The sequence below is a fragment of the Rhinoraja longicauda genome, chromosome 6 (genome assembly GCF_053455715.1).
Source record: "Rhinoraja longicauda isolate Sanriku21f chromosome 6, sRhiLon1.1, whole genome shotgun sequence".
Taxonomy (NCBI): domain Eukaryota; kingdom Metazoa; phylum Chordata; class Chondrichthyes; order Rajiformes; family Arhynchobatidae; genus Rhinoraja; species Rhinoraja longicauda.
This window is the reverse complement of record NC_135958.1, coordinates 73,038,012-73,051,507: the sequence shown is the minus strand read 5'-3', so window position 1 is coordinate 73,051,507 and position 13,496 is coordinate 73,038,012. Positions and strand designations below refer to the sequence as shown.

The 13,496-nt window shown below is 43.2% G+C and overlaps 1 protein-coding gene across 3 annotated transcripts in view; it reads left to right on the top strand.

Moving 5' to 3' along the window:
• Positions 1-2,663: 2,663 nt before the first annotated feature.
• Positions 2,664-13,496, top strand: part of LOC144594946 (endonuclease V-like) — a 79,999-nt gene continuing 69,166 nt past the window's right edge. Inside the window, exons 1-3 of one of the 3 annotated variants that reach the window (XM_078401885.1) lie at positions 2,664-2,739; positions 7,968-8,139; positions 13,262-13,396. In XM_078401885.1, coding sequence (XP_078258011.1) covers positions 2,681-2,739; positions 7,968-8,139; positions 13,262-13,396 — 366 coding nt within the window. In that variant the 5' untranslated portion in view covers positions 2,664-2,680. Of the gene's footprint in view, positions 2,740-7,025; positions 7,082-7,967; positions 8,140-13,261; positions 13,397-13,496 lie in introns of those variants that run through there. The other 2 variants (XM_078401887.1, XM_078401888.1) reach the window with 2 other exon arrangements.

Below are 13,496 nucleotides of genomic sequence, written 5' to 3'. Positions count from 1 at the left end.
TATGATGGTTATTTTGTTCTCAAAATTTACTGTTTTTCAATGTTTGTGTATCATTTACTTGATGTAAGTATCAACTGAACGAATGTAACCTGAATAAAAAAATTATACAATATTCAACAGCGGCAAGCTATTTGAAAAGAAGACATTATCAAGTCATAGTGGAAGCATCATTTGAAAATCGAGAAAATCTGTGATAGAGTGGATAACAGGAGGAACTGAGTAACAAGTAGCGATTGTGTAAAAGTGGAATGGGCAGAGTAATGAATAATAGGTATGGTAAAGATATAATTTGGAAATGACCAAAAAAGGAGGAGGAAATAATAATGCCGAAAGGCTGGCGTGGCAGATTACTGGAAATTGTTGAATTTGATGTGGCGGCGGGAAAATCTTTACAATGTGCCTGTACGGAAGCAAAGGTGCGGTTCTTTGAACTAAATATCGACAGCGTAGGAAGCCAAAAGCAGACAGGCCAGAGGGGGGCTGAAATAGAGAAATAGAATGGCAGGTGCTGAAAGCTCTGTGCAATTGGCAGACTGAACAGCCATCTCCTGCAAACTTGTAACTCGACCTGTGTGTGGTCTCCCCATCAGAACAATTAAGACTCTCAAAGAGGACGTGTTTTAGATATAGAGCAGACACATAACCATGAAGGAAAGTAACATGGAGGGCAAGAGCTTCCTGGAATGTACAGAAAAGACAACATGAGGTTCACAATAAGAAAACCAAGCTGAATAAAGAAGGTGCAGAAGAGAATAGTTACGGCCCTCTCAGCCAAAATGGGGACATGGTGGCCCCAAATACGTAACTGTTATGTTTAACATATTATGTTTAATTAAGTTGATGAAATACGTATCTTAAGGGAGTTTTTTTGGTTGAGTTAGGATGAGATATGGCAAGACAGCTCATTGGATGGATTAGTTTAGTATAGAGGTACACCGTGGAAACAGGCCCTACAGTCCACCATGTCCATGCTGACCAGCGATCACCCTAACATTAGTTCTATCCTACACACTAGGGGCAATTTACAGAAGCTAATTAACCAACAAACCTGCTTGTCTTTGGAATGTGGGAGGAAACGGGAGCATCCAAAGAAAGCCCAGTCGGTCACAGGGAGAATGTACAAACTCCGTGCTGACAGCACCCGTAGTCAGGATCAAACCTGGGTTTCTGGTGCTGTAAGGCAGCAACTCTACCACTGTGCTGCCCTCTGGATTGCTTCTTTACCATGTAGGAAGTGATGGATATTTCCAATTCATTTTGACAATCGTGTGCAGTATCACTAGCTGCAACTGCTTAAGCTCAAGATTTGAGTTGGAACAGTGGCTGGATCTACTGTGGCGCATTCACAAAGACAAGAACTTAATGGAGAGCAGGTTTAGGGAGTGGTTCTCTTGCTGCTTAAGAGGAATAGGGAGGTGGCGCCACATTTCCCTTAAGAAACCTCACTGAGAACCTCCCATAAGGTTGCTCAAAGGAGCACGGACAAGAACTGTTCTTGACACGATAATTGGCTTAACTACAGTAGAGGGAAGGGGGAAGAATGAGAATAATAATGAGAAGAGATTCAATGGCTGAAAAGCCAACAGGAATGTCTTTGGCTGTATTTGTGACTCCAGGATAAAGTAATAATGTACACACTGAAAATGCTGGAAATACTCAATCTAAAGGAAGAGAAACAGAGTTAACATTTCAAGTCAAAGACCCTTCGTCAGAACTGGGAAGGAGACAAGCATTTAGCTTTCGGGACGGTGCTGGAGCAAAGATGTCTCTGATTTGGTAAGCTGCAAAATTGAGACACGAGATGGCAGATGCTTGAACTTTGAGTAAAAAACAAAGAGGTGGACAAACCAATTTCTCCCCATTCCACCTATATTCCTTCCATTCTCTGGCTTCACAATTTGCAGGTCTTCAAGAGTCAGACAGCATGGAAACTAGCCCTTCGGCACAACTTGCACATACTGACCAACATGTCCCAACTCCACAATAGACAATAGGTGCAGGAGTCGGCCATTCAGCACCACCATTCAATGTGATCATGGCTGATCATTCTCAATCAGTACCCCGTTCCTGCCTTGTCCCCTGACTCCGCTATCCTTAAGATCTCTATGTAGCTCTCTCTTGAATGCATTGAGAATTGGCCTCCACTGCCTTCTGAGGCAGTGAATACCACAGATTTACAACTCTCTGACTGAAAAAGTCCCATCTGCCTGCATTTGGCCCATATCCCTCTAAACCTGTCATATCCATGTATTTGTTTAAATATTTCTGAAACGTTCTGATACCAGCCTCAACTACCTCCTCCGGCAGCACATTCCATACACCCACCACCCTTTGTGTGAGAAAGGTTACCGCTCAGGCTCCTATTAAATCTCTCCCCCGTTGGGATAAACTGCAAACGAGATCATCTGATTAATGAGTGAATGGGAGCAGTTCATAGAATAATAGGTGCAGGAGTATGAATGTGTTGCAACTCTGTATTAACTTTATTTATATGCTGTAACTGTAATTCTTTTTTGTGCACAATCCGCAGGCATTGTCACTTTCATTTCACTGCACATCGTGTATGTGCATGTGACAAATAAACTAAACTTGAACTATCCAGCCTCTGTGGTCGGGGGGGGGGGGGGGGGAGGTTATGCGGTGGCGCATGCGCGTTGCGGACGCGGAAGAAGCAGGGGCGATGCTGGCGACGCGGGAGGGTGAGGACGGGCGGCAGCAGCAGCTCCGGCAATGGGAGAGGTACAGGCCCCTCCCCGCCCCGCCTTCCCTTTCTACACCACGTCAAACGAAGCATGAGATAGACATGAGAAAGCTGGAGGAACTCAGCGGGAGAGAAGACGCCCACATCGAGCTGCTCAGCTCCCAGCAGTGGGCGGTTTGCGCTGCCGGGAGGCGGCGAGTAAGGCCTCCCTCCGGTCGCAGCCGCCACTGGGGCCGCTGGAGGACTGGAATGGACTACAAATCCCAGAATGCTGTGCGGCGACGGCGGCAGCCCTGTCCAGTCACGTGACTGGGGCTGCCACCGAGCAACAGAGAGGGGTAAAGCAGATGATGTGATACTGCAGCATCAACATCTCCCCTCTAGTTCAAGAAAGGGAAAGCTATGGAGCACCCTACACTGCATCGCGTAGGAAATAACTGCAGATGCTAGTTTACACCTTAGATAGACACAAAATGGAAGGAAGGAAGGCAGGCAAACTTTATTGTCACATGTGACTGGGCAGTGAAATTCTTTGCTTGCATACACAATATATACAAATAGCAGCCACTTACGGCGCTGACAAAGTTACAAAGCACGCCGGCTCCTCCTTTTCCCCCCACCCCCCCCAACAGTTCTCCCACACCAGATCCCCATTGTCCTTTGTTCCCCCCCCCTATTGTCCATTGTTCTCCCCCCATCTCCCACACGGCAGTCCCCCCCACGCTGGGTCCTCCATTGTCCTTCCTATGACCCCTCATGGCGGTTTCCCCACGCTGGGCCCTCCATTGTTCACCCCCCACCTCCCTCATTGCAGTCCCCCCATGCCGAGTCCTCCATTCTTCCCCTCCCTCCTTGGTGGTCCTCCACTGCAACTCAGCAGGACAGGCAGCATCTGGATAGAAGGAATGAGTGACGTTTTGGGTCGAGACCTTCCGACTGAGATTCAGGGGAGATGGAGACCCAGAGATAAAGAAAGATAAGGTGTGAAAAAGAGATCAAAGGAGATGCGGATGAAGGAAAATGTAGAACAAATAATTGTTAGCTAGGAGAAGGTGACAACAAACATACATGATAATATTTAATCGGGGTCTCCGACCAGTCTGGCTGTCCGCCTGATTAAATTTTATACATACGGGACTTGTCGCTTCAATGTTACCTAGTTAACAGTGTTCTATTCTACATTTTCCTTGATCTTGGTCTCAACCTGAAACATCACCTATTCCTTTTCTCCAGAGATGCTGCTTGGCCCGCTGAGTTACTCCAGCATTTTGTATCTATCCCAGACTACAGCACAGCAACACATCCGTGTTGACCACCTTCCTGGTCTAACTAATCCCAATCTGAAGAAGGGTCCTAACCTGAAATGTCATCTGCCCATTCCCTCCACAGATGCTGTCTGACCCAATGAGTTCCTCCAACACTTTGTGTTTTACACAAGATTCCAGCATCTGTAGTTCCATATGTTTTTAACTAATCCCCCATCTGCCTGCACGTGGTCTACTTCCCTCCACCCACTGTCTGCTCTTGTTTTGGGTTTAATGCCTCTTGAACAATGTTATCTGCTTTTATCGCCTTCTCTGAAAGCATGTTCCAGGCATCTACCACACTGCAAAAATAAAACTGGCCCCACTCTCTCCTTTAACCTTTCCCCAACTGATGCACTTTGTTTAATTTAGTTTATTGTCACGTGTACCGAGGCACAGTGAAAAGTTTTATTGTGTGCTAACCAGTCACCTGAAAAACAAAACATGATTACAATTGGGCCATTTATAGCATATAGACACAAAGGGAATAACGTTTTGTTTAGTTTAGAGATACAATGAAGAAACAGGCCCTTCATCCCACCCACGCCGACCAGCGATCCCCACACACTAACTCCAGCTCACAAGGGACAATTTAGAAATTTTACAGAAGCCAATTCACTTACAAACCTTTACGTTTTTGGAGAAAACCGGAGATCCTGGAGGAAACCCACACAGGTCACAGGGAGAACGTACAAACTCCGTACGGACAGCACGGGTAGTCAGGATCGAACCCGGGTCTTTGGTGCTATGAGGGAGCAGCGCGACCGCTGCGCCACCGTGCACCATTGAAAGAACAGAAATAAAGGATTAGAGTGTCAACAGTGCCTGCTGAACCTGCTGTCACTCCCACACCAAGTGGACAACTCTGTGCCAGTTTAGTGCAAGATGAAGCCAGTAAAGTCCAATTGAAGATAATCTGAGGGTCACCAATGAGGTAGATAGTAATTCAGGGCTGCTCGCTTGTGGTTGGATGATTTAATTGCCTGATAACAAGTGGGAAGAATCTGTCCCTGAATCTGGAGGTGTGCATTTTCACACTTCGATACCTTTTCCCTGATGGGAGAGGGGAGTAGAGGGAGTGGCCAGGTTGCGACTCATCCTTGATTATGCTGCTGGCCTTGCCGAGGCAGCGTGTGGTATAAATGGAGTCAAAGGAAGGGAGGTTGGTTTGTGTGATGGCCTGGGCTGTGTCCACAATTTGCTGCAATTGCGGTCTTGGATGGAGCAGTTCCAAAACCAAGCTGTGATGCATCCCGATAAAATGCTTTCTATAGTGCCTCTGTATAAGTTGGTGAGAGTTGTTAGGGACATGCCGAACTTCCTAATCCTTGGATCTTAATGTTAATTTGTGCAGTCTCCCTGGCATTCTTGTGGGGTTTTTTTCCCCCTAAAATTTGGATTAATATATTTTGATGTATTGTGATGGATTCTTCTTTTATTTTGTCCACAAAATATTTTCCTGTTCTCAGGAGAAACAGTACTCTTTCAGTGGTGGAACAGTGGTTAAACTACCAGAGTGTAAGAGCTTGAGTAACAATCCAGAAAAAGGAATTCAAATCCCACCATGGGACTTTTCGAATTTAAATTCAGTAAATAATCTGGAATTTTGGGGAAGAGATAAAATAATTCTTGACCACAGAAATAAATTCTGAAAGTTTAATCTTATTTACTAAAATCCTTTGGGGGAGGAAATCTGCCACCGTTAACTGGTCTGGATTGTATGTGACTCTAGCCCCACCACATGGTCAATCAACTATTCACTAAAGTGACCTCGTGCACCACTCAGCTGTTGGAAGATCAATAATGAGTCTGGACCTATCTGGCCGTTGGGAAAATCTGGCCATGTCAGTGAAGCCCAGATCCTGAAAAATAAAAAACTGAATAAATTACTTTGAAAGAATGCTTTAGCTGGGCCAAATTTTAAATGGGTGCCACATGGCAACAAGAGATCATCCTGCAGAATGTGCATAGAGCTAAATAGCCAGCTCCTTTTAATAACTAGTTCTCAGTCATAGATTAAGCTAACAAATTAGATGTGGAGGAAGGAACTGCAGATGCTGGTTTACACCGAAGATAGACACAAAATGCTGGAGTAACTCAGAGGGACAGGCAGCATCCCTGGAGAGAAGGAATGGGTGATGTTTCAGGTCAAGACCCATCATCGGACTGGAGAAGGGTTTCGACCTGAAACATCACACCCATTCCTTCTCCAGCGATGCTGCCTGTCCTGCTGAGTTACTCCAGCATTTTTTGTCTAACAAATTAGATGAGTGGGTATAACTATGAAAATTGGCTTTAAATTTAGGAAAAACTATGTGTTGCCTCTTAAATGCCCTCAGAAGCTGTCTAGTATGCAACTTTTGTTATGTCATAACTACTATGAGAGAAATAGGACAAAACAAGATGGGTGACTGGGCATCGATTCAGACACCTCATGTGGCAAAGTCACTCCCAACCCAGTTAACCTTGCAGAGATAGATCCCTACACAAATTTTTGTGAATTGCTGTCTGAGTAGGGCGACCTGTCACTCGGGAGTTAAGGTCAGCTTACTTAAGAGGTCAATATGGGATCCATGTAAAATGCCACGACAGGGCTCCTTGATGAGGCAGGGGGTGGATAGTATGTTCCTTCTCCTTTTTCTGTTGAGCTTTTGTATTCCCACAATCTTACTTAATCCCAGTTGCACTTTCTATATCAAGGTCATAAGGAATAAGAATCAAGTCTACTCCGCCATCCAATCATGGCTGATCTACCTCCTAGCCCCATTCTCCTGCCTTCTCCCCATAACCCCTGACACCCGTGCTAATCACGAATCTATTTATCTCTGCCTTAAAAATATCTGCTGAATTGGCCTCTACAGCCCCCTGTGGCAAAAAAATCCACAGATTCATCACCCTCTGACAAAAAAAAATCCTCCTCATCTCCTTCCTAAAAGAATGTCCTTTAATTCTGAGGTTATGACTTCTAGTCCTAGACGCTCCCACGAGTGGAAACATCCTCTCCACATCCACTCGATCCAAGCCTATTAGTTCCCTCAGGATGTCCGTGCTAAAGACGAGAAGGCATAGCTTTAAGGTGAGGGAAGCAAAGTTTAATGGAGATGTGTGAGGCAAGTATTTTATAAGGACATTGATGGGTGCCTATAACGCACTGTGGTGGTGGAGGCAGATACAATAGTGGCTTTTAAGATGCTTTTGGATAGCCACGTGGTATGCAGGAAATGGAGCGATATGCGTCAAGTGCAGGCAGGTGAGTTTAGTTGATCATGTCATCATGTTTGGCACAGATATTGTGGGCCAAAGGGCCTGTTCCCGTGCTGCACTATTCTATGTGAAAAGGAACTGCAGATGCTGGTTTAAACCGAAGATAGACGCAAAAAGCTGGAGTAACTCAGCGAGACAGGCAGCATCTCTGGAGAGAAGGAATGGGTGACATTTCGGGTCGAGGCCCTTCTTCAAATGTCTGAAGAAGGGTCTCGACCCGAATCATCACCCATTCCTTCGCTCCAGAGGTGCTGCCTGTCCCGCTATGTAACTCCAGCTTTTTGTGTCTATCTGCACTATTCTATGTTATATTAAGTCCAGCATTTATTTTCTATCCCGAGAACTGAATGGCTTATTTGGCTGTTTCAGAGGCAGTTAAAAGTCAATCACAGTGTGTATTTGTAAAACTGCATGTGTATTGGTAAAACAAAATGAATGAAGGCTACTTTTCTAAGTGTGTAATGAGAATAATCCGTATGATACCTCAGCCTGATTGACAATGCGCGAAAATTCAAGCATTGTCGCAAGGACTTTTCTAGTCAATGTCAGCAATGCCTCACTATTTTGACACGTTCTAAATGCTTAATGCTTGATTAAATTAATTATCATCATTCTAGCTAACGGTCATTGGTAAAACAAACAATTATTTACTGTGTGGCTTCATTGCTTAAATACTGATTTTGACTTTCTTCTGACAGCCAGCAGGTGGAACTGAAAAAGCAGATGGTTGACCACAATACTGAGGACTGGCAGAGCAATGAAGACTTTGCAGGGTTGGAGCGGGTCGGAGGGGTGGATTTATCCTTCATCAAAGAAGATGAGGTTAATGCTTGTGCTTCATTAGTGGTTCTCAGTTATCCTGATCTTGAGGTAAAATAAAACATTAAACCTGAAAAGATTGTAACTGCTTCATGTACGAACAGTGTGTTAACAACCTTTGCAAAAAACAGTCCTGTTCACTGTTGTGATAGCGATTTATGTCACTTCAGGAACCAGATAAGTACCACACTCAATAAACGCTGAAAATAGACAAAAAGCTGGAGTAACTCCGCTTCCAAGGGAGGGTCTCGACCCGAAACATCACGTATTCCTTTTCTCCAGAGATGCTGTCTGACCTGCTGAGTTACTCCAGGTTTTTGTCTATCTTCAGTTTAAACCAGCATCTGTAGTTCCTTACTGCTCAAAATACGCTGATTGCTTATGGGTGTCTATACCACGCTCCAGATTATGTGGTAAAAATGGAATGTGTCAGAGGTTTAAGGTGAGGGGAAAGACTTAAGTGTAATCTGAGGGTCAACTTTTTCACTCAGAGCGTGGTGGGTATATGGAACAAGCTGCCAGAGGAGGTTGTTGAGGCAGGTCCCATAGCAATATTTTAAATACTTTTTTTACAGGTACAGGTATAAAGAAATATTTTAACATTGTGAACATCCCAATGCCCTTCACAAGAGGAGAAACAGATGGCGAAAAATGATGGGAAGGGTCAGGATAAAGCTGCGAAAGCAAATGGGGAAAGTAAGAAGTGACTAACATGAAGAAAAGGAGACACAAGGATCTGCGGATGTTGGAATCTTGAGTAAAGGTGCTGGAGTAACTCAGAGGATCAGGCAGCATCTGTGGAGAACATGAAGCCTCTCACCTTAAACCTATGTCATGTTCAATTTTTAACCACCTAATCTTGTGTATAGACACCATAAGCAATCAGGGTATTATGAGTGCCTTACTAATCTACTTCCTCTATGTCGACAGCCTTAGGTGAAATGAGTAAATTTAGATGATGGTACTAATTAAGTGATAATTTCACCAATGACTGTTAGCCAGAATCATTATCATGCCTCCCTGATGTGTTGGGTTATGAGAGGTATAATATATGAAGATGTAAAAAGTCCTCCCTGAGTTTTAACAGTTGCACGTTGAGCAGAGAAGCTTACATTTGCTTTTTAAACTGTGAAAACGTCCTGTACTGTACATTGAACTTCCCAGCCAGAATTATAACACTGGATGTATTAACACTTAAATATTGAGCTGCTGAGACATTGATTAAAAAGTCCTGCATTGTTAGTTTGCTGCAGCTACCTGTCATTGCTACCCGTTACTGTTCCTATTCAGCCCATCAGCTTCCTGCTGTGTAAGCAACCGAGATAACTACTAGAACAGTTAGAGTTACCTATTGACTTTGCAAACCTTCCCTATGGCTTGTCAGATGGAGTAGCAGATTGTCCTAATAAGACAATGAGTGTTTCATGTAGAAGCAAGGAACAGCAAATGCTGGTTAATATCTGGAAAACATGGATTGAATATATTTTGGGTCGAGATCCTTCTGCAGTTTGAAGAAGGGTCTCCTACTCATGTTCTCCTGAAATGCTGCCTGACCTCCTGAGTTGCTCCAGCTCTTTGTGTCCTTTAATGAATGTTTTATATATGAAATATTTAGAGTGATACTTTATCTCTGATAAGATTGAAATCAGTTTGCACCAGGCTTCTTTACATCCAGAAAAGACACAAAGTGCTGGAGTAACTCAGTGGGTCTGGCAGAGGGGCAAGGTCAGCGGGTTGGGATCCTTTTTTCAGGCCCAAAATGTCGCCTATCCATGTCATGAGTAAAACACAAAGTGCTGGAGGAACTCAAATGGTCAGGCAGCATCTGTGGAGGACATGGAGCCTCAGTCTAAAGAAGGTCCTGACCTGAAACATCGCCTATCCATGTCCTCTGGAGATGCTGCCGGACCTGTTGAGTTACTCCACCACTTTGTGTCATTTTCAGTTCCTTGTGTCTACATCTTTACATCCAGCATTGTTAACTAAATCATTTTATTGTAATCCAAGAGAAGCCGCCAAAATAATGTGCTGAACCTGCTTGCATGGTAGAGAACTGTATGGTACATAAATTATATATGGACAATTAAAGATATCATTTTCAGTGACCTGTCTCATGAGTTGTTCTTACAGCGTACAACTGAACACAAATGCACACCACTATAGCAGCAATTTGTTGTTCATTTGATCAATACAGCAGTTTGAATACTGGAAAGACCGAGGGCTTCAGAGATGTTTGGGATGAGATTGATGATCAGAAACAGAGAGAGTGGATGCAAATGGGACATACATTTAATCCTAGCAGGAGCTGTCATTCTGAGATGTTTCCAGCATCAGCTCACTAGCTGATTGTTATTATTTGCAGAAAAATAATATTTCACAAGTGACTGCTCTGTAACATATCCAGTGCAAGGGCACGCAGTTGCCATGCTAATTTTTACCCGTGTGGGGACAAGAAAATATGACCCATTCCTTCTCTCCCAAGATGCTGCCTGACCTGCTGAGTTACTCCAGCATTTTGTGAATAAATCGATTTGTACCAGCATCTGCAGTTATTTTCTTATATATCGGACCGTACTGCTGTTTGTCTCTTGTATTGCGAGGGAGGAGTTTGTTCAGGCTGTACACACATAATTCTGAGATGCTAAGAAAGGGAGAAGATGAAAAACATTGTTGGCGAGCTATAAACCAGGATGAAAATGAATCAAACATCTGTTCAGAACAAAAATCTTGAAAATTTGATTTTTTTTCTTGAGAAAGACTCAAAGGGGGGGGGGGACAAAGAATGCAACTTGAAGAAAATAGACACTGCTGGAAACACTCACAGAGTCAGTCAGCATCTGTGGAAAAAGAAACTGAACTTTTCTAGTTAAAGACCCTTTGTCTTTCCAGCAATTTTCTTATTTTCATAAATAATAACTTATAATTGAACATTACTGTGATAGTATAAATGCGCGTACCAACTTGGAGATCAAATGGTGTGTTTCCCAGGGACCAGTGGTATCAACACACAGTATGTAACTGCTGTCTCACAGTGCCAGTAACCCGGGTTTGATCCAAACCTCGGATGTCTTTTTCAGTGAGAGAGTTGTAAATCTGTGGAATTCTCTGCCTCAGAAGGCAGCGGAGGGCCAATTCTCTGGATGCTTTTAAGAGAGAGACTAGATAGAGCACTTCAGGATAGCAGAGTCAGGGGGTATGGGGAGAAGGCAGGAACGGGGTACTGATTGAGAATAATCAGCCATGATCACATTGAATGGTGGTGCTGGCTCGAAGGGCCGAATGGCCTACTCCTGTACCTATTGTCTGTGTGGCGTTTGCATGTTCTCCCTCTGACTGCAAGTGTGTTTCCTCCAGGTTCTCCGGTCTCAAAGACATGCGAGTTTGTTGATTAATTGGCTTCTGTAAATTGCTTTTCTTGTGTAGGGAGTGGATGTGAAAGTGGGATAACATAGAACTAGTGTGAACGGGTGACCAATAGTCAGCGTAGACTTGGTGGGGCGAAAGGCCTGTTTCCGTCTATCTTTCAATCAATCAAAACATCTCCATTTTCTTTTAGATAGACACATAATGCTGGAGTAACTTAGTGAGTCAGGTACCATCTCTGGAGAAAAGGAAAAGGTGATGTTTCGGATCGAGACCCTTCTTCCGACAGGGTCTTCAGACAGTTATATCATGATTATACAGTTAAATCTCCAGTTATATCTGATCTAGCAGCAGATGGCGCCAAATTTAGAAATGTTAGAACAATTTTTATGCCCTCAGTAATTTTTCTTTTACTGGTCTCCATGGAAACTGTTCCAATTTACGGATGTGAGTAATTACAAAATAAGAGCTGACTTTAATTTCAAAATAATTTCAGTTCAAATTATTTATCTTTCTATTTAATTCCAGACAATGTTAAAGTTCAGAGCAAGTCACATTGGAAACATCTACCACAAATTTCAATCATGCCTTGGCAAGACAATTACCTTAGATTTTTTTAATTTTCTGTAAATGATTAGCTCAAGAGCAAAAAAAATAGAAGCTGTTAACAGATGAGCTCTGAAATTTTATTGAGGATTTCACACCTCACGACTTCCAGATGATGATTGATATTTCCAGCTTTTATTTTGCATTTACGTACTTTGCTGTCTCCCTTTTATTATGATCATCTCTTTAGTGAAGATTTTTCATGATTTAATGAAAAAATATAGTGTGAAATGGAATAACCAACATTTGTCAAACATACTGTATCCTACAAGGTACAAATGAAAGAGAGTGCCTAGTTCTTGCCCATATGGAGCTGATGCTTGACATAGAAAAGAGAATTAATTTTAAATGGGAAGTAATAAACATCTATGTTTAAAATTGCGAACGACCATTGCTTCTGACACTGTTGGTTGCTATTTCAACCTCCCCTCTGTTATCACACTTCTGAACAGTCCTTCCATAAGGTAGAAGATCGACATAAAATGCTGGAATAACTCAGCAGGTCAGGCAGCATCTCTGGAGAAAAGGAATAGGTGACGTTTTGGGTCAAGATCCTTCTCAGTTTGACCCGATACAACATCTATTCCTTTTCCCCAGAGATGCTGCCTGACCCGCTGAGTTACTCCTGCATCTTGTGTCTCTCTTCGGTGACTCTTAGTCTGAAGAAGGATCTCGACCCGAAACATCGCCTATTCCTTTTAGCCGGAGATACTTGCTGACCCACTGAGTTACCCCAGCATTTTGTGTCTACCTTCGGTGTAAAGCAGCATCTGGAGTTCCTTCCTACACAATCCTTCCATGAGCTAGGGTACAGTCCCGGTTTTCCAACCTAAGTCATAGCAGACACTGCAACTGCTGTGCTACATTGGTCAAACTTTATTCCGCACTCCATTTTTCCCTTTGCTCTGTTTACTGTACTTGTGTTTGGCTTGAATGGATTTATGTAAAGTATTACCTGATTTGAATGAATAGCATGCAAAACGAAGCCCTTCACTGTACCTCGGAACACGTGACAATAATAAACCTAAATCCACATTTGTTGAACGTGGCTCCTCAAACCATTGGTCACTCGTCCTTCAATGATTGAAGACCACTAGGCAAAAATGAATGTGCCTATGTGTGCACGTTAAAAAAAATGCAGGAAATGTCACATTTAATCAAAAATTTAGTGTTCATCAATTGTTATTTTTTCCACATTGCTCAGGTAATCTATGAGGAATGCCGGATGGTTTGTCTCAATGCCCCTTATATCCCAGGCTTTTTGGCTTTCCGGGAGGCACCCTTCCTGGAAGAAGCAGTGAGAAGACTTCAACACAAAGACCCAAGTCTTCTCCCTCAGGTAAAATAAAGAGCACATGTTCGTACAGATATGGTCCTTGTTCAGATTGCCTGAAGCTGACTTCTTTAACATGGTTTCTTTGTTTACATCATGGTGAAGT